This window comes from Gossypium hirsutum, chromosome D07 (genome assembly GCF_007990345.1).
Source record: "Gossypium hirsutum isolate 1008001.06 chromosome D07, Gossypium_hirsutum_v2.1, whole genome shotgun sequence".
Lineage (NCBI taxonomy): Eukaryota > Viridiplantae > Streptophyta > Magnoliopsida > Malvales > Malvaceae > Gossypium > Gossypium hirsutum.
The window spans coordinates 9,610,196-9,636,300 of NC_053443.1; the positions used below are offsets into that span (position 1 = coordinate 9,610,196).

The 26,105-nt window shown below is 32.1% G+C and overlaps 3 protein-coding genes across 4 annotated transcripts; 1 reads left to right on the forward strand and 2 right to left on the reverse strand.

Annotated features, from left to right (window-relative positions):
- Nucleotides 1-854: 854 nt before the first annotated feature.
- LOC107953930 (eukaryotic translation initiation factor 5) lies at nucleotides 855-4,561 on the forward strand. Its single transcript, XM_016889376.2, has 2 exons — nucleotides 855-2,057; nucleotides 3,256-4,561. Exon 2 carries the CDS (start codon nucleotides 3,256-3,258, stop codon nucleotides 4,276-4,278), a length of 1,023 nt encoding a protein of 340 aa, XP_016744865.2. The 5' UTR covers nucleotides 855-2,057; the 3' UTR covers nucleotides 4,279-4,561.
- LOC107953931 (uncharacterized) lies at nucleotides 4,514-7,073 on the reverse strand. Of its 2 annotated transcripts, none has more exons than XM_016889377.2 (8): nucleotides 6,895-7,073; nucleotides 6,337-6,586; nucleotides 5,627-5,698; nucleotides 5,455-5,522; nucleotides 5,223-5,373; nucleotides 5,049-5,129; nucleotides 4,891-4,980; nucleotides 4,514-4,789 (listed from the first exon to the last, which is right to left on the reverse strand). In XM_016889377.2, coding segments are annotated over exons 1-8 (804 nt in total). In that variant the 5' UTR covers nucleotides 6,897-7,073; the 3' UTR covers nucleotides 4,514-4,699. The 2 variants fall into 2 exon arrangements, with proteins under 2 accessions (XP_016744866.1, XP_040953327.1); XM_041097393.1 differs by having other exon boundaries at nucleotides 6,848-7,073.
- A 5,331-nt stretch (nucleotides 7,074-12,404) lies between these two features.
- Nucleotides 12,405-13,102, reverse strand: LOC107953929 (non-specific lipid-transfer protein A). The gene is made up of 2 exons (XM_016889375.2): nucleotides 12,696-13,102; nucleotides 12,405-12,587 (listed from the first exon to the last, which is right to left on the reverse strand). The coding sequence occupies exons 1-2, from the start codon at nucleotides 13,052-13,054 to the stop codon at nucleotides 12,578-12,580; spliced, it is 369 nt and encodes a 122-aa protein (XP_016744864.1). The 5' UTR covers nucleotides 13,055-13,102; the 3' UTR covers nucleotides 12,405-12,577.
- Between the last annotated feature and the right edge of the window lie 13,003 nt (nucleotides 13,103-26,105).

The window sequence follows — 26,105 nt, forward strand, 5'->3', positions numbered from 1 at the left end:
GCAAAAATAAATGCAATATTATTTAGGAATTTTGTGAAATCGAATCCTAACTTACTGGGTTTGATTTTCTCATTTGACCTAAATAATCAAATATCCTTCTCAAAATGCATAGGTTTTAAAAGTCAAACTTAATTTTGAAGATTAAAAATGTTGTACTCTAACTTACTGAGTATGTCAATTTATTTCTTTGAAATAAATGAGCTTTATCATCCAATTCATTTTATTCAAAATAAAAGGATCGTATTTTAAAATCTTTTCAAAATTATAACATTAAGACATTAAACAATTAATTCGGTACCAATTTTGGGCGTTACGAGGGTGCTAACCCTTCCTCGTGTGTAACTAACTCCCGAACCTATTTTTCTCAAAATTCGCAGACCTAAAATTATTTTCAAAGTGATCCGATCACACCACAATAAAATATCGGTGGCGACTCCCATTTTTATTTTTAAAAGTCGATTCCCATTTTCAAACTTATAAAAAAATGATTTCGACATAGGTAATAGTGATTTTTAAAAATACACTTCCATAAAGGAAGGAATCGAATGATAAAAACTATATAGCAACATTAAAGTATACGCGACCCTATTACCATCACTACTTATAAGGTACTTTAGTCAATATATATTCATCAAACTCATGGACAAATCAGCCTAGTCGAGAAGGAAAAGCAAGGGGGCTAAATTTAGGGTGGTTAAGCCATTTTCTGTAACTTTTTCTTGCCTCGATTATGGGTGTCGGAGTGACCATCTAAAAATTAGGCCGGTTTCCATCAAAGAGAAAAAAGATAAAGAAGAAGAAAGGCCGGTGTTTTGCCATCCCTATATATTTATAAATAGTAAGTCCAAGTTGATATTATTTTTAAAAATAATTACTTTTTATTATTTAGTAATGATATATATCTTTTATTGTCATTCTATTTTTATTTAATATACATAATTTAATATATTATTAAAATTTATATTATTTTATAATATATTTAATTTTCATATTATATATATAAGAAGTAAATAATATATTATAGCATTAAATCATATATCATATATATTATAAGTTCTAAATAAACAAATTTGCTCACATTATAGTTCTTTGACACGTGATACTCCTCATTTTAAACATTTATTTTTATTTTAGGTAAATTACTCTTTTACCTCTTACTTTTTTAAAATTATATTAGACAATTTAGTTTAACCATAACTTAATTATTACAGCGTATATTATAATTTATAAGATTTTTTAAAATTAATTTATTTGTTTGTACAAAATTTATAATAAAATTTTATTTGTTATAATAATTTAATATGATATTTTCAAACTTCATAATAAAACATATTATATACTACTAACATGTCGATTTTTTATATTAAGATTAAATTTATATTATTTTTATTTCTTACATTGGTAAACACTATTAGCTTATGTATCGCATGTGCCGTATACAAAGTAGTATATATATATATATATATGGGGAAGGATCCACTTATATCAATGTAAAATTTAAATGGTTTTACACTCTTTCATATTTTTTTATTGGATTAATACTTTAACAATTCGATCGTTGAATATATCAAAATATGTCATGCATGTAATTTTTTGAATCAATTTAATATCTATCATATCGGTCTAAAATATTATCTATATTAATATACATTTAACGGTTGCATTTTTTAACATGAAATGAATAGTTAGAAATTTTAAATTTATGTCAAACTTGACATGCATAACATTCATGAAATATGACAATTGAATTGTTAAAACATTAATTTTATAAAAAAACTAGGAAAGAATATAAAACCATTTAAGTTTTATAGCGGTATAAGTAGATCCCTCTCTATATTTATAAATTTAATAATTTAATTATTATTCTAAAAATATTAATTAAATAAAAATGTAAAGCTAGTATATAATGATGTATGTAAATAATTGCAAATTGCATGGAACTGGCCGATCCCTATATAAATAAATAAATAATCTCTACCTCTAAACCAAAAAGGGAAGACACAACTTTTCTAAACCCAGAATCTTTATAATTATTTTTCGTGTTCCTTCAATATCAGGTAAATTATCACAATATTTTCCATCTTTTTCTTAATAATTTTTTTTGTTTATATTTCTTTTGTTTATTTCATTATTTGATTTTTTTCCCATAATGTTTAAATAGTTTTTGTAAAGAAAATCTATAAAAAAAAGTTGTAAGCTTTAATGTTAGAAAAAAAAAGGCAAAATAAATTTAAACCGGATAATAGGTAATTAATTTGAAAATTTATGAAATGAGTTAGATATAAAAGTAAAACTGCAGAATATAGTAGTATTTAGTGGCATCGAATTTTGTTATAAATAAGTTATTTTTTAAAAAGTATCGTGGAAATTCTTATACTAGGAAAATTACATTTTGTCCTTTAAATTTAAAAATAAAAAAATTTTAATCTTTACACATTAAATTAAAGAGTAACTTGGTCTTTTCTGTTAAAAATTTAATCCATTTTCACTGTTAAAAACTAGTGTAGGTAACAGAATAACCATAAGTGACACATGGCATACCAAGTGTACCTCATGGTGATGTATAGGGATTAGTTTTTAATAGTAGAAATAGATTGATTTTTTAACAGAATAGGGACTAATTTGTCAATTTTTTGATTAAGGAGGACAAAATGTAATTTAATTACTAGTATAGGAGCCTCCATGATACTTTAATCATTTTTTTCTGTAAACGTGATCTTATATTTAATTTATGATGTAAAATTTTTAATGAACTTATTTTTGGTTTGAACTTTTTTAAATAAATATTGTAGTTATGCTCTATCCAGGGACGTCTCGGGGGCTAACAAGGCTCTAGTCCCCCTAAAATAGAAAAAAAAATTCATTTAGACCCTTTAAAATTTTAAATTGATAAAAATAAAAATACACTTTAACCCCTCTAAAAATAATAAAATTTTGATTTAATTATTTAAAAATTATAAAAATACATACTATTAAAATAATAAAATTACATTTTTACTATCCTACAAATTACCATTTAATTTTACTCCCCTAAAAAAAATTGCCTAGCTCTATCGATCACACAGTTTTCCGAAGCTCCAACAGTTGCTGGCATTTTTTTTTATTTAGGGTAAATAGATCGAGTCTGGGAACTGTTCCCATGTTTCAAAAAACCTTTATTCTTTACACGATTTCGTTACAAGTTTTTGTTCATGTTTGGGGTTTGCTTATATGTCTTGAACTTGAAAAGTTTGCTATTTTGAATTGTTGTTGAAGATGGCATTGTTGAACATTGGTGCTGGAAATAGTGATGATGCCTTCTACAGGTATAAGATGCCAAAAATGATCACCAAGATTGAAGGTCGAGGAAATGGCATTAAAACAAACATAGTCAACATGGTTGATGTTGCAAAGGCATTGGCAAGGCCTGCTTCTTATACAACCAAGTATTTTGGTTGTGAGCTTGGTGCACAGTCTAAATTTGATGAAAAAACAGGGATTTCTCTTGTTAATGGATCCCATGACACTGCTAAACTTGCAAGACTTCTTGAAAACTTTATCAACAAATATGTGCAGTGTTATGGTTGTGGAAACCCTGAAACTGAGATATTTATAACTAAGAATCAGATGATACAATTGAACTGTGTTGCATGTGGTTTTGTTTCTGATGTTGATATGATGGATAAGTTGACAAGTTTCATATTGAAAAATCGAGCTGAACCGAAGAAGAGGTCAGACAAGAAGGCGATGAAGAGAGCTGAAAAAGAGAGACCCAAGAAACGTGAAGCTGCTGCCGCTGCTACTGATGATGTGAAATGGCAAACTGATACATCAATGGAGGCAGCTCGGCAGCGAATAAAGGAGCAGTTGACTGTTGCAACAGCAGATATGGTCACGTTATCAACCGAAAAGAAACCGAAGGTGACGACCAAGGCAAGCAACAAGGGACAGATGATTGCTCTGTTAGAGGCCTTATTTGAAGGCATTGAGAAAGGGTTTGCAAAAGAAGTGATTAAGAAGAAAAACTACCTTGCTCTTGTTGCTAAAGACAAGGAATCTCAGTTGCTTCTACTTAAAGCCATAGAGTCATTTTGTGGAAAAGCTAACTCAAATGCATTGAAGGAAGTTGCTTTAGTTTTGAAAACACTCCATGATGTTGATGTATTAGAGGAGGAATATGTACTTCAATGGCATCAACAAGGTTTGAAAGGGAAGAACAAAGGGTCTCAGATATGGAAGAATGTAAAGCCTTTTATTGATTGGCTTCAAAGTGCAGAATCAGAATCTGAAGAAGAATGACATTCTTGTGTGTTGGCATTTTTAAGGTATTTTCTGCTACTAAGAATAAAAAGTGGATAGTTAATCTGCTTGTCTGATTTCGGGGTTTTCTTAGCTTTATTGATTAAGTGTTTATTTCATGATTTTTTGTGTCTGATATTAAGGATTTGGTCTGGTTGCCTGATTTGTTGATTTGTGCTAATAGAACAGTCCCTTTGTTTAAACATTCATATAGTAGAGAAGCAATAGATGATCATCAGCTCATTTTTCTTTTCAGTCCTATATGCTATATTTATATTTGCTATTCAATACTTTGGTAAATATACACAGTAGTAGCATCAACTATATATATATATATATATCCATCCTGTTTGTTTTCTGCTTTCTCTATAGCTGCAATCAAATCATCAGTTCTTCCATACAATCCAGCAGTACGACTAAACTAATGTACTCGAATCAAACGTGAATGCGGCGGGTGCAATTGCGGTAAATCACTTTCTTCATCCGATGCATCAAGGGAAAACTGAGGATCCTATAGCACAGTGAAAGTCATCGGCAATTAAGTGCCAACATAGCTAGTAATGATACTGATAAAAGAAGTAGTTCTTGAAGAACGCCTAACGAAATCTAAACCTGATGGTGTTGGCGGCGTTGGATAGCAGTAAAAGCTTTAACCATGATATATATAGGCAACATAATCCCAATGGCTCTCAACATTAGTAACTGCAACAAGTAACAAAAATGTTAACAATGCTTGTTTCCAGCAGTGTGCTCGAACGGCACTATCTTACCGTGAACAATGTCAATGAATAGTCTCCAGCGCCACTGATTACGACCGGAAGAGTGTGGCGTAGAACCAGAAGAACCATAAACTGCAAATAAGCATGCAAATGAATGACATTGTTGTTAAAATTCGAGCCCGATGTGCGTGTGTTTGTGTGAGAGAGAGAGAGAGAGAGAGATACAGTTATAGCAATGACGCGACAACATATCAGGCTTCGAGATCTAGGAGCTGAGTAATCATCGATCTCAGTTTCCAGAAAATCACGATCTTCGGTGACTACTGTTATAAAATGCGGAGTCGGCAAGTCTCTCCTTGAAATTTCCCAATTCCCTCTGAAATGACAAGCACAATTCTTAATGAGTGAAGGACCCTGAATAAGGCTAGAATATAGATATAAACAGAACAATATATACCTGAAATTCATAGGAACACTTCCATAATGAAATAAAGGAGGCGGTGCCGTATAACCGGGCTTAAATTGCTAAAATTTCGCAAATGTTCCAACAAAAGTAACAATTAGTTTCTTTCTATATGAAAGAAAACGATGCAAGCAAATTCTGAACCAGGATAAAAGAATGGTTGAACCTGGTGGCAAATCTCACAGACTATGTCACCCTTTTCATTGCACCACCTCTGCACACATTTACGGTGAGCATACTGCAATAATGAATAAAACATGTTATCTCATTTGCAACTACAAGTGGCAAAGTTCGACAATGCCAATGGATGATCGGAGAACGCTCTGAGTGCCTACCAGTATGCACTCAGTGCTTTGCATGCCAAAACACTAATCAATACATATACGAACATAGCATACACGCAAAAAGCCGAAGACGGTTCTATGAAGCTACTGATTCATCTGAACAAATTGCCATTTAGGAATAGAATCACACACATGTTATCTCATTGCAACTACAAGTGGCAAAGTTTGACAATGCCAATGGATGAACAGAGAATGCTCCGAGCATGTGGTGGGAACGAGCTTGGTGCTTTGCATGCCAAAACACAATAACCAATTGATACAAGTGGCAATGTTCAACAATGACAATGGAAGAACAGAGAATGCTCCGAGCGCCTACCCGTATGCACTCAGTGCTTTGCATGCCAAAACACTAATCGATAGATATATGAATATAACATACACGCAAAACACAGAAAACAGTTCTATGAAGCTACTGATTCATATGAAAAAGTTACCACATTCAACTTAACAGAATAGGCAGGGTCTTGATTTAGCATGTATGTTTTAGTACTGACATTAAAATCCAAGACGAACGGTTCAATTCGCAACTGACCTTCAAGCTGCCACGACAAGAACAGGGTATCTCCATGTTCAAATCTTCATCGTCATCATGACAAATCCTACATTCTACTAATTTACTTGGAGAGGAACCAACATTATCATCCATAGATGAAAAGTCAATTATATCATGTTTGCTTGTTGAGGGCATGCCTAGTTGTAATTGTTTTTTACTCTCAATAGCAGCTTCAAGGGTGGATTCAGTCAATAGCCGGTCCACAAGCAACACAAAATGGTCTCTCATCCTTCAATTCATACACAAAATTAAAAACATTGCAATTTTTATATATTGAAATAATGTGTAACAATGTAATAGAAGCTACAAGAAATGAGATGAAAATGGAAAACCCAGAAAGGAAATGAGAGAAGAACAAAAACCCAGAAACCAAAAATCATAGATATATTGACTATAATATAGAAAAAAGGAGACCCATGTTCCAAGAAGACATCAACTTTATAAATGAAATTTGAATTATTTGAAGTAAAAACAAACAGATCATGATTACCATTGGACAGAAAGCTGTTACTGTAATGGAAAAAACAAGAGGCTTACATTACAAGTAAAGGAATGGAAATTTTCTAATTCAAGAACAAAGCAACAATTTTGGTTTTTTGTTGCTGTTGTTTTGTTTTTGTTGTTTCTTCAAATGAAGCAATAGCTTGAGTGCACTACCATCATCATCATCACCATTTTCATTCCAATTTTTCAAACCAAATTCTACACGACAAACACGATTGCATGGTAAAAAAAATCCATGTCGTGGGACTAGGGATAAAATGACGTGAGATTCTGTAATGACAACCACGTGTCTTTGAATATGCAATGTTTGTCAGTTGAGATTGGAGCCTACTTTGGTGTTGGAAGTTGGGACCAGTCGCAGTTATCTACGCCGTGAATCAATGGCTGATGTTCTTGCTCTTAGTCTTGGTCTTGGACCATGTTTTTTTGTGGCTTATTTCTTTGTTTTCCCCCATCAATATTTTAAACATGAGGCTAAGCTTTACACTCTTTTTCCGAATCTTTAGGGTTTGAATTCAAGATTAAAGGTAATTTGATATGACTTAATTTAATACAAGTTTTTTTGTTATTATATTAATAATTTGGTTATTAAATTTAAGTAAGAGTGGAATAAATTTTGCAAAACGGTGGATCATTCCAAAAAGAAAAATGTTGATTCGAGTTTTTTAGATAGTTAAGAATGTACGTGTTTGAATAGAAATACTATAATTCAATCAAAATATAAAAAGTTTAAATAATATGCGTGTAGTGAATTGAGTAAGGTTAGATTCTGTTATTAGTCCCTATAATTTATAAAAGTTTTGAATTTAATCCCTGTACTTTAATTTCATCCATTTCAGTTCAGTCATTATACTTTTCAAATTTTGAAATTTTAGTCTTGACTCAAATGTAGTAGTTAAATTCAATTACTAGTCTTGCACTATGCGCACAGTTGTAGATTTAGTCCATATTCTTCAATCAGGTCATTCTTAGTTTATATACGCTTGAATTTTGAAATTTCAAGATTTTCAATGAGTAATATCTGAAAATAACAAACTGGATTTACACATGGTAATATGTCTGCCTCATTAAATTTTGGAAATAACAAAACTTAACTAAATGAGTTCAACAGTTATTATCTGGTGAGGATTGAAATTTTCAAATTAAAAAAGCACAAGGACTAAAAATGATTAAATTAACGTACTAGGATTAAATCCACAATTTTCGTTAAGTACAGAGACTAAAAGGCAAAATTTAACCATTAAATAATAACACACCATTAAAGTTCAATGAATTCATTTTTAAAAGTACTGGATGATGTCTCACTTGGACTTTTAGTGTTCGAACAAGTCTCACATTAAGTAAATTATGAATGAACTCTATCTAAATTAATATATAGTTTAAATTCTTGTTAAGCGAGTCATCTCTATAGTTATTCTCATTTAAGATAAGTTATGACTGAATTATACTTTAAGTTGAACTAACATAATTATATTTATCATTTGAATATATTTAACTCAAAAAGTTTTGAAAATGACTTAAGTTTAAAGCTCTAATCTTAGTTGAAATGACTAAGCAAAGAACCTCTATGTTTATAATGCATGTGCATATGTACATATAATTTGTATACAGAGGAAGCTAAGTGTCGGCAATGGGTAGAAAAATCGTGCAAATGGTTACATGAGCTTAGAGAGACTGTGGATCAAATATTTAGATTTAATGGGGCACATGGAATCATATCCAATTGCTAAAAGCCATACAAAATCATTGGAATGGAAATCTCATGGGATGGGGTGACATGCAAATTTGGGAGCATGTCATAGTTTTGGTTGACAAAGCCATGCCCCATACCATACCATACCATACCATACGTACTCTTTTATTATCTGCTTCGATTATGACCAAACCCTAACTATCCAACATTTCTCATTGTTCTCAGAGGCCAATTTACTTCAACCAACCAAGACTGTAAATGCCACTTTATGTCATAATATGTACTTTTTTTATTAGTCTCTTTCCATCTTTTCTTTTGAAAGAAAAAAAAAATAGACCAATATGTCATAATATGGACCTTGTTTAATAATAAATACCTCAACAACAATTTTGAGATTTTAAATTCAAAATTCACTACTTATGGGTTTATATCATATTTAGTTTGATGAATGGGTTTATGTTTAGTTATTTAGTTTGATGATTATAATTAATGGATTCAAATAAATTTTGATGGTGCCGTCAAGGTTGAATCCAGGGTTGTTGTTGTTGGAAGAGTCTTGAAAGACCAACATGGAGAGTGGATTCTTGTATATAATAGACGTTCGAGAAAATGTTCAGTCTTTGACACGAAATTATGAGGTATTTTGGATGATTTGTCTCTGTTACAGAAACCACATTGTGATAGAATGTCGATTCAAACGGATAGTATGAAGGCCATTTGGGCTATTCAAAAATCTTTTTTTTTTTTTAAAAACGAATCTATCAGCTTTTGATGAGTGTAGGCCAAGCTAGAACATGTTCCTAGAATAGAGAATAGTGAAGCCCATCGACTAGCCAAAATGGCATTTGACAATGAAGAGGAGCTAGTTGTTTGTAGAGATCCCAATGAATTTTTTAGTTTAGTGTAATCACTTTGCTTGTTTTCTTTTTATCACCAAAAAAATAGTGCCAAGAGAATATTTTTATTCATAGTTAAGATATTGATAGGTAATTCCAAGGCTTGATTTTAAAATTTGGGTAAATTATAATAGAGGTCACTCAATTATAGATTTTTTTTCTAATTATGAAAAGTTACAAAATGATTATCTAACTATTAGTATTTTCTTTTGTTACCCAATTATGAAAAGATACAAAATAGTTAACCAGCTATGAAAAGATACAAAATGGTTACCTAACTATTCAATTGTTTTTTTTTTGCCATCAGTTAGTTAACCGAAAAATGAAAACACACAAAAATACAAGATAGTTGGGTGACCAAAAAAGACAAAATTAAATATTTAGTTGATCATTTTGAAACTTTTCATAGTTGGGTGACTAAAAAAAATACTAATAATTAAAGAATTATTTTATAATTAAATGACTAAAAAAATCATAATTAGATAACTATTAATATAATTTATCTTAAAAAATTTTAAGGCGTAAGTTACAATAACTATTGTCTTAATATTTCGATTCTATGTCTATTTTGATTATAGAAATTAGAAGTTAATAATTGTTTTGTTATACAAAACTTATATACTCTTCTTCTTTTTTTCATTTAGAAGTTAAACCATATTAAAATTTTACATATTCGACATCAATTAAAAAAACTAAAAATTATTTTTATTATAAAAATTATATATATGATATTTATATTATATATAACATTTATATTTGGATAACAAAAATTTTGCTTCTCCAAGGCTAGGTCTACCTTTTCGTAATAATTTTTAGAGTGCCTATATACTCAACCATTAAATATAAATCTTTAAGAAATAATATAAATTTTATTTTTCCCTTTCAACTTATAATTTAATTTAATGTTTTATCAATCTCTGAGCAAATAACCAACCAAAGTCCCTTCATTTTTAAAATTATCGAAATGAGCTAGGTTCTGAATTAATTACTGAAATGGACCATTTTCTCTAAAACGCGTCCACGTCAGCGCGTTGTCAGGAGATAAAGCAGGAAAACGCTTCCTCAAGGAAACACTTTGTCCACGTGGACAAAAAACGCTTCCCCATCGAAGCGCTTTGTCCACGTGAATAGAAAACGCTTCCTTGAGGAAGCGCTTTGTGTCCACGTGGACCTTCCTTGAGGAAGCACTTTTTCTGTGTTTTAGGATTTAGGGTTTTTTGCAATTAGAGTTAGGGTTTTGGGGTTTTTGAGCTTTTAGATTTTAGGGTTTTAAGGAAAAATTTAAATAAATAAGGGTTTAGGGTTAGGATTTCTTAATTAAATTAATTATAAATTTTAAAAAATTAGATTAGAGTTTAGTGTTTATGGTTTTTAAGGAAAAAAATAAATAAATTAGGGTTTAGGGTTACTTGAGTAAATTAATTATAAATTTTAAAAAAAATTAGATTAGGGTTTAGTGTTTAGGGTTTTTAAGGTAACATCAAATAAATTAGGGTTTAGAGTTACTTGAGTAAATTAATTATAATTTTTAAAAAAATTAGATTGGGGTTTAGTATTTAGGGTTTTTAAGGAAAAATCAAATAAAACTAGTTGTTATTCGTTATATATTTTAAACTCTGGCCCATTTCAGAACCTAACCCATTTCGGTAATTTTAAAAATAAAAGGGCTTTTATAGGTTATTTGCCCAAAAAATAAACTAATAAAATTAAATGTTTTTAGTAAAAATTAAATTTATTAAAATAATTTTTAATAATAAATTAAAAATAAAATATATAATGAATTTTTGTATTTTCAAATTTTAAAATAGAAAAAGAGTTTTTTTATGAAAAACAGAAAAAGAGTTAAAAGTTTATATATATATTAAATTTATCTTTTGCTTCAATTTTAAATTTATAATAAATTAAAAATATTAATATAATATAATATGCAAAAAAAATACATGAAATTTAATATAATACAATCATATTAATAATAGAATATTTTAGGGATAATAATTCCTTAATTAAGGTCTTAAGATCATGGGTAAATATTTTATTGATTGTTAGTGAATGATTTATAAATAAGTATTAATAACTTTATTTAATGGAATTTAACATAAATTTTAATATTTTAATATTTAATATATATTTTAAATTGTAGAAGTTTAAATTCAAAATTCGAGAAAAAATATAATAATTGTAATTAATATTTAACTATATTTAAATAAAGTTAGACTTAATAAATAATTTCTAATTAATTTTTAATTTTTTAAAATTTATAATTAATTTAATTAAGAAACCCTAAACCTTAAACCCTTATTTATTTAATTTTTCCTTAAAACCTTAAAATCTAAAAACTCAAAAACCCTAATTTTTCTGTCCATATGGACAAAGCGCGTCCTTGAGGAAGCGTTTTTTGTCCACGTGGACAAAGCGCTTCCTTAAGGAAGCGTTTTCCTGCTTTATCCCTTGACAACGCGCTGACGTGGACGCGTTTTAGAGGGAAATGGTTTATTTCATTAATTAATTCAGAATCTGGCCCATTTCGGTAATTTTAAAAATAAAAGAGCTTTTATTGGTTATTTGCCCTCAATCTCCAACATAGAATTATGTTTTTTATAATGTGTTAAAAGCAAGGGAGAAGCCAAAATTTTTGTTTAGGGAATCGAGAAAAGATTATAAAATTTGGAGGCTAAAGTTAAAAATTTTGTATTAAAAATGCTTAAATGAAATTATTAATTTTCCAAAAGGGCTCAAACTAAAAAGTTTCCATTTAATCACAGGTTTAAAAGGACTAAATTAATTTTTTTTAAATTTTGAGGAGGGGCTATAAAGCAATTTTCCCACTTAATTAAGGAGGCCAAGGCACATTCTGTCCATTTGACTATGTCCCTAGTTAAAAAGTAAGGGTTATCGAAGAATCAAACTCGAATTAATCAATAACTTAGACACAAATGATTTGCAACTCTGTCAGATATTGGAAGGAGTAAACAGTTCTTAGTCATAAATTTCTTCTTCAGTACATATTACAAGAATCAACTAAAACATCATTAATTTCATCAACTATATAACTAAAGCTACATTAATTTATTCTCCTTGTTCTTCATGCTTTTATTCATGGTGACATACAGCACCACATTTCCATTGCCTACTTGATCCTGCACAAACAAACAAACAAAATCAATGAATCGGTTTCATAAATCAAACACCATCATTTTCTTTCTCTTTGCAAAAATAAACGGAAAGGAAAAAAAAAGGTTAATTACGTGTCGCAGTTAATGGTAGGATCAAAGGAAATGGCGACAGTAACACCGCACAATTGAGGAAGCTGTTTAGCTTTGTCGGGATCAACACCTTCACTACGACTAGCTGCCTCGAGACAACGACACAAGTCCTTGCGAATTGCAGTGGTGGTAGCGGCGGCATTGATATTAGCCACCGCGGAACAACATGTTGCAACGGGTGTGGATTCCCCGCCGGTCAAGAAAGGGCGACAAGGCATCAGTGACAATAAAGCTTCTTGGCATGTTATTGCATCCACAGATTTTGATTTCGCTATCAAAATCATGATAAACATAAGAACCCCAACAAGCGACCAAGAAAATCCCATGAATTTCTTCTCCATTTTTTTTTCTCTTGTTTTGGATTAAAAATTTAGTGCTAAGAACACTTATTTATAGGCATAACTTTGGATTCTTTCATTTTAAGTTGAGTTAATACCATTTATTATGGCGGATTTAAAACTACGACTTAAGCAATAAATTTATATTAATATTGTCTATTTTATATTTTTTATTATTAATTTTCATGTATAAATTATTCAATAATTAAACTACGTATATATTTATGATTTGAATATGAATATGAATAAAATTAAAGTTTAACTTTTTAACCTTGATAATTGTATTGTGCTTTCAATTTCTAATAAGTAATATGAAAAGTTCTAAAAAGAATTATTTTGTAAGAGATAAATATATATATTTATATATTTTTTAAAACATTAAAAAGGGTTGGTGTTTTTTTTGTTTGGATTGATATAAAAATTTAAATTTTTAAGGAGTTTAATATAATAAAGATGATCTTAAAAGACATATTATGTAAAATTTTAAAAAGTTAGGGGCCAGTGTCCCCACCTTCCCCTTTATCGGCCAATGGAACTTAATGCATGTTATTAATGTTTGTGATGTGAATTAATTACCTTCTGAAGATTCTTTTGTTTTTATGTGATAAGATATTAATTGTAGGTTGAGGTATGAGTTGGACCAATTAATATTAATATTCTTTTTTAAGTTATAAGCTGATAATGAGAATAAATGTCGAGAAAATTTAAATCAAAATTAAATTATGTAATAAATTTATAAAATGTGTTGATGTAAATGTCAACGAAGGTTTTAGTTGAAATTATAAAATTTGCTTCAAATTTATTTTGGGTAAACTCTATTAGTACAGTCTACACCAGTCGAAAACTCTCTTTCTTCTTCTCTTTTACAGTTCAATTTTTTTCATGAAACAACTTTGAATGTCTTGTATCTATGAATCAAAATCCAATTAGCTTTCTTCTCCGATCTTTAACATTGATTGTCAAACAGACTTAGATCTAAGGTATGTTTGCTGATGGATAATGATTCATAGTACCAATCGTTAAATTGTCGTTTGAAACTTGTTAGTCGGACTTTTTAAAAAAAATGTATAATAGCTGATTGACTTAAATAAAAACTTTCGAATAGTTTGTAATATTTTGAAGTTAAACGACCAAAACATAAATTTACTAATATTTTAATGATATTGGGTGTAGCTTACCCATGTAATTTTATAGATTTTATATAAAAAGACAAAAACACCTCCAAAATAATATTTGCTACTTTGTAAAATAATATATATATTTTTATAATTTCACAATTAAACTAGACTCGATTGATAAATGTCACCAACTCAATCAACACTTAAATATAGAAGATAGAAGATAGAAATATAGGTAGATGTTAAATTTTTTTCATATCCATTTTATATTTTATATTCGAGGTTCGTGACTATCCTTTTAACAATGCCGTCTTCAAAATTTGAACTTACATATATCATTACACCAAATATGGTTGATATATAGCTATATATTAATTAATATTAAAATGGTTAGCAAAACTCTATTCATTATATTAAATAATTTTATTTTTCAAGACATTGGAGTTACTTTTTTTGGTCAATTCAAACATTGGAGTTAGCGTAGTAAAAAACAGTAGAGTGGTATTGTAACCGACCATAAATGATGACTCATAATTCAATTTTTTTTTGTTAGATCATTTAATTTTTAAGTTTAGATTATGGACTACTTTAGCAAGTGTTTTGGTGAAACCAAGGTCTAAACTGAGTTTAAGGGATAAAGAATTATACATGAGTGAAATGACATGAAAATTTTCAATGGAGGGCAAGCAACCCTTTTGAAAAAATGCAGAATTGAGGAATGTGAAAGGCTGGAGTCTATTTTTTCGTCTTGGTGTCCATAGCTTAAAAGCCTCAAGTCTTTAGTTCTTCGGCATTTGAAGAATCTGAACGTCCTAGTGTCACGGACTTAGAGTTTTCCCACGCGATCCGTGCGGCCTTAGGCAGTTTCTCTGCTCAAAACGCCTAAGTCAGCCTAACTTGTAACAAAAAAAAGATTCAGCAGCAAAAACGCCCAAATCAACTTCACTTGCAACAATAAAGGATTCAATAGAATTCCCTTAAGATTTTCACGAAGAACAGCGGAAGAACGAAGTAAGAACGAGCCTTGAAAGATGAACAAAAGCAAGAACACTTGAGAGAAAAGTTTGAGTGAATACTCTCAAAATTCTTATTAATAACTCAATGAATCTACAATGAGCAAAGAGGTCTCTATTTATAGTTGAGCCTCACAGTATATCAATAGCTATAATTAAAAGCTGAATACAATTAGAACTCTAAGCTTACATAACCAGCTATGTACAAATAGAACTCTAAGATTCCATAATTATATCTTCTAGAACACTTCCCATTTCTATCAGGCTCTTGAGATGGGCTTTTAATCTTTCAAATCACCGGGCCAGTTTGGTTGGGCCAGTTTGGTTGGCCTAAATGACCTCCCTCGAACACGATGGATCGCACCAGTTTGTCATGGTTGCGAGCACCGACGCGCAACCCATGACATTCTCCCCCACTTGTTCTAGCGACGCCCTCGTCGCATCCTCCTTATGGAACTGGTCAATCTTCCCTTGGAACTGCCATAATGCCTCAGCAGGTTCCCAACTTGCTTCGCTATCAGGTAATCCCTTCCATCGAACTAAGTACTCGTGCTGTGGTCGATGGTACTTTCGTCTAATTACCCGATCTGCCTCAATGTTTTCTACTTCACGATCATACGAGACTTTTACCCCCATCGGTGCTCGTTCGGACTTGCCTCGATTCGGATCTTCTTGATCCTCATGAAACGGCTTAAGCATGCTTACATGGAAGACTGGGTGTACCTTAAGTTTTGGTGGCAACTCCAGCTTGTAGGCCACCTTGCCCACTCTCTTCACAACTTTAAATGGCCCTTCATACCTTCGCACAAGACCCTTGTGCAAACCAGTATATCGTAAAATCAAGTGTAGTTTAGCAAGGACTGAGTCACCCACTTGAAATTGTACATCCCTTCGGTTCTGATCGGCCCACTTCTTGCTACGCTTACTTGCCTTGTGTAAACAAGCTCTAGCCAAGTCATTCTTCTCTTGCCAATCTTTTGCGAATCTATAGGCTGCCGGATTTGGTCCTGTGTAATGTGTCACAACAGCGTTGGGTGTGAGTGGCTGTTGACCCGTCACTATTTCAAATGGACTTTGATTCGTGGTCCCACTTTGCTGCAAGTTATATGAAAATTGGGCCACATCCAGTAACTTTGGCCAATTCCTTTGTGTGGCACTCACATAGTGTCGAAGATACGTCTCCAACAGTGCATTTACTCGTTCAGTTTGCCCATCGGTTTGTGGATGCATGCTTGTGGAGAAGTTCAATTCTGAGCCCATTGACTTGAACAACTCCGTCCAGAACCGACCAGTAAATCGACCATCTCGATCGCTGATAATAGATAGTGGCACTCCCCAATATTTCACCACGTGTCTAAGGAATAACCGAGCTGCTTCCTCAGCAGGGCACTCTTTGGTCGCCGGAATAAAAGTCGCATACTTTGAAAACCTGTCCACCACCACAAGAATACTAGCAAACCCGTCAGACTTAGGCAAACCAATAATAAAATCCATGGATAAACTCTCCCATGGCCTTTCTGGGACTGGCAGGGGTTGAAGCAAGCCGGCTGGAGTCTTTAACTCAACCTTGTCTTGTTGGCACACTAGACAAGTTTTCACATAGGTTTCCACATCAGCACCCATGTGAGGCCAATAATAGCGATCCTCCAAAAGGGCCAAAGTGCGATGCATCCCTGGATGGCCTGCCCATTTCGAGTCATGACATTCCTTCATTACTTCCTTACGGAGTTTCCCATAATGGGGCACATAGAGGCGGTGTCCATGAGTGTATACTAGCTCCCCATCAAGCCAAAACCTTCTTGTTTTTCCCTCCTTGGCAAGCTCAAACAAATTTTTGGCCGTAGGATCATGGGACAATCCCTCTCGAATGCGTTCCAACAAAGAGCCATCAGGTTGACTGATTGTTGCGAACTCCATCTTTCGACTAAGTGCATCAGCAACATTGTTGGCACTTCCTGGTTTATATTCCATTGTGAAATCAAACTCTGCTAGTAAAACCTGCCAACGAGCCTGCTTGGGAGACAACTTTTTCTGGGTTAGAAAGTAACTATTGGCAACATTGTCGGTAAGGACCACGAACCTGGAACCCAATAAATAATGTCTCCATGTGCGCAAGCAGTGTACTACCGCAGTCATCTCTTTCTCTTGGACCGTATATCTACGTTCCGTCTCGTTAAGCTTTCGACTCTCGAAAGCAATTGGGTGTCCATCTTGCATCAGTACTCCCCCAATAGCATAATCTGATGCATCTGTACGTACCTCATAAGGCTTCGTAAAATCTGGCAAGACAAGTACGGGCTCCCTCGTCATTTCTTGCTTCAATTGGTTGAAGGCCTTCTCACATTCTGGACTCCAATCCCATACCTTCCCCTTCTTCAACATGTCCGTCAAGGGAGTGGTAATTTTGGAGTAGCCTTTGACAAAGCGGCGATAGTAATTTGCCAATCCAAGGAAAGATCTCAACTCTGTTACCTTGGTTGGAGGCTCCCACTCTGAAATGGCTCGAATCTTATTTTTATCCATTCGGATCTTACCGCCTCCCACAATGTGGCCTAAGAATGACACCTCTTGTTGGGCAAATGAGCATTTCTCCTCCTTGACGAACAGCTCATTTTCCCTCAAAGTCTGGAACACCTCCCTCAAGTGTCTTATGTGCTCTTCAAGCGACTTGCTATAGACCACAATATCGTCAAGGTAAACAACCACAAAACGATCAAGAAAGGGTTGAAGTACCTTATTCATTAGGGTGCAGAATGTAGCTGGAGCATTCGTGAGTCCGAAAGGCATCACAAGGAACTCATACGAACCGTACCGTGTCACACAAGCTGTCTTTGGTTCGTCCCCTCGACTATCCGAACTTGATGATACCCCGATCTCAAATCTAACTTGGTAAACCATCTTGCACTACCAAGCTGGTCGAACAAATCTGCGATAAGAGGAATAGGATACCTATTCTTTACGGTGATCTTGTTTAGAGCTCGATAATCGATGCACATTCTTAAGGACCCATCGTGTTTCTTTTGGAACAACACTGGCGCACCATATGGGGATTTAGATGGTCTAATGAATCCCGCATCCAAAAGTTCCTTCAATTGTTTCCGCAACTCTTCTAATTCTGGCGGAGACATACGATAGGGGGCCCTTGCTGGCGGCACCACATTGGATACTAACTCGATTTTGTGGTCCACCTCCCTCTTGGGTGGCAAACTTTTTGGCAATTGAGCAGGCATTACATCTCGAAATGATTGTAGCAATTGTCCCACTTCTTTCGGGGTCTCACTAACAAACTCAGCGGTCTCTTCGATCTTCAAGGTGGCTAAATATGAGACTTCATTTCTCCGTACACCTTTAGCAAATTGAATTGCTGATAGTGTTTTTCCCTCAAAGCTTCTCTTCCTTGTCACTTTCACCATGCATTGATGTTTCGCATCTGAAATCACCATGTAATTGCTCGAAGGGGCAATAAGAGCTTTAACTTGATCAAGGAAGCTTAGTCCCACCACAAAATCATAGTCATCAAGTGGTATTACCTTAATGGATACCTTCCCTGACCAATCGCCGAGCTGAAGATCCACTCCCTTTGCAACCCCCTTGATTGGAATACTTTCCGAGTTCACTGTTTTGATCCGACCCCCTTCATTATCTATCTTGAGGCCCAGTTTACAAGCAGCCTCCTCAGACATGAATAAATCAGAAGCGCCTGTGTCAACGAGTGCATTCAATTTTCTGCCGGCCACAATGATGTCTACAAACATCAAACCATGGCTCATTCTATCTTCGACACCCCCTAGTATCGATCCAAGGTTGTTATCCTCCACATCGGACTCCCCCTTTGCTTCCATAGCCTTGAGAGCGGCCTTCTTTGGACAGTCCTTGATCATATGTGGACCCTCACAGTGGAAGCACTTTATAGGCCCACTCTTTCTCTTGTCCCAAGGTTTCTTACCATCGCCGTTCCTAGTGGGCCTTTCTTTATCTCCCCCACTATTACCCTTTAATCTGGGTTTAGAGGAATTGGAATTGTCTTTCCTCCCACCAAATTCAGCAAGTGATTCTGCTACTGACATAGCCTTGGTGAGCTCTTGAACTCCTCGGCGCTGCAACTCTTGCTTCGCCCACGGTTTTAATCCATCCATAAAGGAAAAGAATGCCTCTTTCTCCCCCATATCTGAGATTTGGAGCATAAGCTCGCTAAACTCCTGTACATACTCCCTCACAGTGCCTTGTTGCGCAAGCCGACGCAACCTTGCCCGAGCCTCATCCTCGGCATACTCTGGGTAAAACTGTGCTTTGAACTCACATCGAAACTCCTCCCATGTTTCGATTTCAGACCCACCACGTCTCACATCAGTGGACCTACGACGCCACCACAACAAAGCAACGTCAGATAAATACATCGCAGCAGTAGTTACCTTAGTGACATCCTCCGTGATGCCTTTGGCACAGAAGTATTGTTCGATTCCCCACAAAAAGTTGTCCACATCTCTTGCGGACCTTGTTCCCTTAAACTCTTTTGGCTTGGGAACATCAATATTGGGCTTGGGTGCGGCAGCCGCTAACCCACCATTGCCCAAGGCAACCTTGTAGATTGTGAGTTCACCCTTGAGCTCCGCAATCTCTCCCTTCAAGGCCACCACCATAGCCTCAATGGCATCATCTCTACCAGTCAACTGTTTCATATTATCCGTCACATACTCTTTAAGCTGCTCTTGCATGGACTGCAGCCCATCATGGAGCCTATCATCAACGTCTTCCACCCTCTCCTTGATATCCCCCATTGAACTCTCGAGAGTGACGACGCGATCCTCTAAAGCAGACAATATGTCCCTTGAGCGACTGGCTTTCCTAGCCCTCCCACGGGTCTCCACTCCCTCAACTTCTTTTGACATCTTTCAACGGTGGCTTCGAACCTTAGCTCGGATACCAACTGTCACGGACTTAGAGTTTTCCCACGCGATCCGTGCGGCCTTAGGCAGTTTCTCTGCTCAAAACGCCTAAGTCAGCCTAACTTGTAACAAAAAAAAGATTCAGCAGCAAAAACGCCCAAATCAACTTCACTTGCAACAATAAAGGATTCAATAGAATTCCCTTAAGATTTTCACGAAGAACAGCGGAAGAACGAAGTAAGAACGAGCCTTGAAAGATGAACAAAAGCAAGAACACTTGAGAGAAAAGTTTGAGTGAATACTCTCAAAATTCTTATTAATAACTCAATGAATCTACAATGAGCAAAGAGGTCTCTATTTATAGTTGAGCCTCACAGTATATCAATAGCTATAATTAAAAGCTGAATACAATTAGAACTCTAAGCTTACATAACCAGCTATGTACAAATAGAACTCTAAGATTCCATAATTATATCTTCTAGAACACTTCCCATTTCTATCAGGCTCTTGAGATGGGCTTTTAATCTTTCAAATCACCGGGCCAGTTTGGTTGGGCCAGTTTGGTTGGCCTAAATGACCTCCCTCGAACACGATGGATCGCACCAGTTTGTCATGGTTGCGAGCACCGACGCGCAACCCATGACACTAGTTGGTAAATGCCGGGCCGTTAAAAAAGTGAGGGAATTTTAATAAAAATATAAGTTCAATAAATAACTTTTAACAAAAAAAAATAAGGTCCATTTTAAAAATGGGCCAAGTTTCGGTAAAGTTTTTTTTATTTGGGCCTAGCTCGGCCAAATTTTCAATGAAAAAAACCCTGCTATTTTTGCTGCTCTTTTTCTGTGTTGTACTGTTGTTTTTCCATTTTTTGTCACTATTTTGTTATCATTTTACTATTATGTTACTACTATTTTGTTGTTAATGTTTTGGATATTGTATAACACTTATTTTATTCTTAATTTTGCTACTATTTTAGAGGCATTTGCTTATTAAGTTGCACATATTTTAGTATTATTTAAGTATAAAGACTATTTTTAATTTATTTTTAATTTGTTGGAAACATTTATTTTAATATTTGTAATGTGTTCAATTTATTATATTTTTTTAAAAATTTTTATATAAAAAATAAAATTAAAAAAATTAATACAAGCCGGATCTAGATTTTAGCATTTTTACCCAAGTCGAGCTTGAGCAAAAATCTAAACCTATTTTTCAAGTCGTGCCGAGCAGATCCAGACCAAACCCAACCCATAAACAATTGTATCCAGAACCATTCCCCATATCTTTTTCTGTATTAAAGTATGTCTCCAAAATAAAGATTTTGTTCACATCTAAGCTACTGTTGGTACAACAGTCATTATTTGGAGTTTTGATCAATGGGAGGAGGAGAAATTAAGGGCACTGGGATTATATCATCCACCAAAAATTGAAGACCATTTGCAGTAATTAGCCCAATTCTCATTCTTCCCTAAAAATTAAAAAAGTATAATTGAGATGTTTTAATTATATCCAATTTAGTGGAACCCATCAATTATGATGGTCTACACTTCAATCCAAACATTAAATGTTCAAATAAATATATATCAATTATCACTTAAAACACGTAAAATTATATTTTGATCCTCTCTATATTTTATAATTTGAGTTTAAACATAATCCATTTAAGTAGAATAATTTTCTCTCTTGGTTTCTCAATCAATCAAATTTTATACATTTACAATAACCATTGTCTTAATGTTTCCATTTTGATTATGAAAATTACAAGTTAAAAACTGTTCTGTTATACAAAACTTATATACTTTTTACATTTATTATTCAACATTAATTAAAAATTTAATGTTTTCAAATCAATTTTTTACGGTCAAGTTAAACCAACTTTTGATAACAAAAATTTGCTAGTTCTACCTTCTCAATCCTGAAACATTTTTTTCCTTTTACATTTTGAAACATATTATACCATCCAAATTAAAATAAACTATAAATTCTCAAATCATTAAATATAAATCTTTTAAGAAACGCAAGTATATTGCTTTTTAACCTTATCATCATATGTTCCTAGTTCACTCTTTTAGGTGTTAAAAAAATCGGCTAGCCTATCATGCCATTGTGATGCCATCATATGAACAAAATTTAAAAATCTTTAAAAAATACAAAGAAATTTACAAAAATTATTTTAAAATATTACAAAATTATTAAAATTGCTAAAAATACAAAAAAATACAAAAAGTTATAAAATATAAAAAACTAAATTTTAGTAAAAGTTTTAATTTTTTTAAATTTTATAATATTTACTAAAACTTGAACATGACATCATTGTGTCTTGAAAAGAAACCATCTACAATAATTATTTTATAATTCAATCAATAAAAAATTATAATTAATAAATTTTTTAGGAAATAAATTTGATTAAATATGACCTCATTTTGACCACAATTTCAAGTTTTTGAAAGTTTAATAATGGCTTTGTGTTGCATGTAGTGATTCATCATAACATGAACTGAAATTATTCCATTGGCTTGTGAAAACATTATCATTTCCTCTACCTACATTTAAATATTAGTATTAATGTGTTTGTTTTCCCCCTATGCTTTTCTTACCATTCCCTTGTTGTTTTGAAATGAAATATCAAATTGATTGAATTATAAAATAATTATATAAGTGGTATTCTTTTAAAAAAAATATATTGATACCATTTTCAAGTTTTATTAAATCTGATTTATAAAATTTTAAAAATATTAAAATTTTTAATATATTTTTAATTTTTTTTCTGTAAATTTTAGTATATTTTTAAATATTTTTATGACGCTTTTTTTTAATTTATAGTTTAATAGTTTTAAATTTTTATAATTTCTTTTTTGTAAATTTTAAAGATTTTCAAGGTTTTTGATGATGTCACTGTGATGTCATTGTATGACACGTGGCAATAAATGATTGGTCGATTCTTTTAATGTCCAAAGGACTGAACCGGAAAGGTCTAATAATATTTGGGACTAAATTGAGAACGTTTGATAACGTTAGGGATTGAAGTGAGCCAAAAAAGAATTTAAGGATCAAAGTGAGAAATGCGATATTCTTCAGGGACTAACATTGCATTAAGCCTTTAAGGAATAAAGTAAATTTATTTCACCCTTTAACATGTTATAATTTAAATTTGGGTAAATTATACTAATAGTCACTCAAATATTAGTAAATTTCTTTTTTGGTTACTCAACTATGAAAAGTTACAAAATGATCACCCAACTATAGAAAGATAACTTAGTAGCTTTTAAAATTGGCATAATAGCAACTTTAACCCTCAACATTTATACATTGTGTCAATTTAGTCTTGATTCTAAAAAAAATAACCCTCAACATTTACATATTGAGTAATTTGGTCTTTTGTTGCAGTTTTGCTTTTCTTTATGACATTGAAGATTAATTTTAAAAGAATAAGAAAAAGATGAAAATTGTTATCTTGGATTTTTTGGTGTTTCAATTTTTGGTATATTTTCAATCAAATTTTGTAACAACCCGGTTTTGACCCTAATCGGAACAGTGGTTTCGGGACCACAAATCCGAGTCTAAAAAATATTTTAACATTATTTTACGTGTTTATTATGTGTGAATTTACTTGTGTGAAAGTTTCATGAATTAATTTTATTGTTGTGTGCTTAATTTGAGAAAATGGCTAAATCGCATAAAATAAAAATTTGATGGCTAAATATGAAAGTGCTTAATTATTTTTGTCTTTATAATTTGAAGGTTTCATGTTGAAATTTAGCCAATATTAATGGTAGTGGACGGCAATGATGGCTATTATATATATTATATATATTAAATATAAAAGTAAAATAATAATGGTATAATATATTGAAAATAATAAAACTTAAAATAAGCAAAGCCATGCATGTTATCTTTCTCATTGCCGAATATACAAAAGAAAAAGAAGAAAAAAATAGCAAGCTAGGTTCGGCACTTATTTTGCTTGATTAAGGTATGTTTAGGTTTTAATTTTTAATAATTTTTACGTTTTTGAGATCGTTGCTTTGTGTTCTTCAAAATCCATGTTTTAATTTTGTGAATTGTTGATGATTTTGAAATGTGCCATTGATGAATGCTTGGACTTTGTGATAGTTGATGATGAAAAATGAAAGATATGTGATAGATTAATATGTTTTGTATTGGGATTTTTAGTGAAATTGAGTAAATAGGGTTAAATTGTGAAATTAAATTTTTAGGGGACTAAAATGTGAAATAAATGAAATGTGTGGACTAGTATGAAGATAAGGAACATTCGGCCCTAGCTTAGTGAGGGAAAATTTTGTGTATTTTGTGTTTTGTGCAAAAAGGACTAAATAGCAAAAAGTGTAAATATTAGGGGCAAAATAGTAATTTTCCAAATTATGTGTTTTTGGATTAAATTGAATGTGTTAATAAATAAATAATCTTATTTTGAATATATTTATATCGAGAACCAAAGAAATCGGAGTTAGATCGGGGAAAAGCCAAATTAGTCGAATAATCGTCCGACTTCAATTTTTCATCTTCCGAGGTAAGTCTATTAGCTATTTAATGTCATAAAAACAATATATAAGTATGTATATGTATTTATTTTTGATGAATTATAATTTAAAGCATATTGGTTGAATAAATTAAAAGTATGATTGGCTTATATGTATTTTCTTTTATATTCGAACCTAGAGGTTTATACTTATATAGGTAATTGAATTTAGCTAAAGTGCAAAGGTAAATAAGTTTATACATAAATGTTAATGAATCTAGTTGAAGTATAAGAGTTTTATATATATACAGGGTTCAAATTCATACACGTATATACATGTATAAATTATTGATTTAATCAAAGATATGTATATGTATATATGTGTACTTAGAGATTCGTAAATATACATAGATATAAGAGTTTTATTATTAAACATGTAAATATACATGTATATATACACTTTTGAATCGAATTAAGATGTGTCATTATAAAAGTATATGCGGTTTGAGTGTATATGTATGCATGTATAAGATTTAGTTTTGAAATTTGTTATTAGATGATATTTGCATATGTTAGTTTTGATCATGTATATATATGTGTGTAAAATTTTAATATGTTGGAATGTAAAGTGTATATTATTCAAGAATATTTTTAGTTAAATAGTATTATATTTGTAGTAGGATTTGAAGTATAAGGTTATGCATAAATATGTTCAGTTGATTTATTGAATTGTCAAATTGGATTTGGTGGTTGAGTTTTATATATATATTCATGTGTTTCTATGATATAAATTTTGAGTTTCGAGCTGAATATTTAAGCATGGAATTTATATACCTATATAGTTTGAAAATGAGTAATATTTGGGTGAATTGAGTGTTTGAGCTTGGGGCCTAAAATGATTATTGTCAATGAGATAATTCAGACTTTACGTCTAGCAGGCTTGATGTCGGTGAAATGTTTTAGACTGCGGTGAAATATTTCAGACTTTACATCTAGCAGGCTAATTGCCAATGTATTGAATCAGGTTTTAAGCCTAGCAGGCTAAGTGCCGGTGAATCTGTTGAAATTGTGTGAATTGTTCAGATTTATGTGTTTGAAGATGTTGTGCATAAACTCGACATAGGTGGTTGATATATATATATTTTTTATGGGTGCATTTGGTATAAGAAACTGATGAGTAATCTTATGTGCAATTGCTAATACATATATGTGTAAATATTTGTTTATAAGTAAAAGTTGAATGCGAATGTATTCGGTTATAGGCATAAATATGAGTTATGTTAAAAGTTTATGATAAATATATATACATGTATAATGACATATGAAATGTGATTGATAAAGTTATATATATATTCGATTGTATGTGCATGATAAGTACATATATGACTCTGGATAAATGTATGTGGTAAATACATGTACACATTTGGTTATAATATTTGTTAAGCTTATGTATATATGCACTCGGCTAATATGTTTAAAGTGTATATACATTTGGTTCTAATGTTTGTCATGCATATATGTATATATGCATTCGGCGATTCATGGTTGTAGATTATA

What these genes read in the sequence shown, in the direction of transcription:
- LOC107953931 (XM_016889377.2), bottom strand. An exon ending in CTTGTCGTGGCAGCTTGAAG is followed by an intron (nt 5,699 to 6,336) that starts GTCAGTTGCGAA and finishes TCATTATTGCAG; the next exon opens with TATGCTCACCGTAAATGTGT. An exon ending in AACGCCGCCAACACCATCAG is followed by an intron (nt 4,790 to 4,890) that starts GTTTAGATTTCG and finishes ACTGTGCTATAG; the next exon opens with GATCCTCAGTTTTCCCTTGA.
- LOC107953929 (XM_016889375.2), bottom strand. Translation starts at nt 13,054, where the DNA reads ATGGAGAAGAAATTCATGGGATTTTCTTGGTCGCTTGTTGGGGTTCTT.
- LOC107953930 (XM_016889376.2), top strand. Translation starts at nt 3,256, where the DNA reads ATGGCATTGTTGAACATTGGTGCTGGAAATAGTGATGATGCCTTCTAC.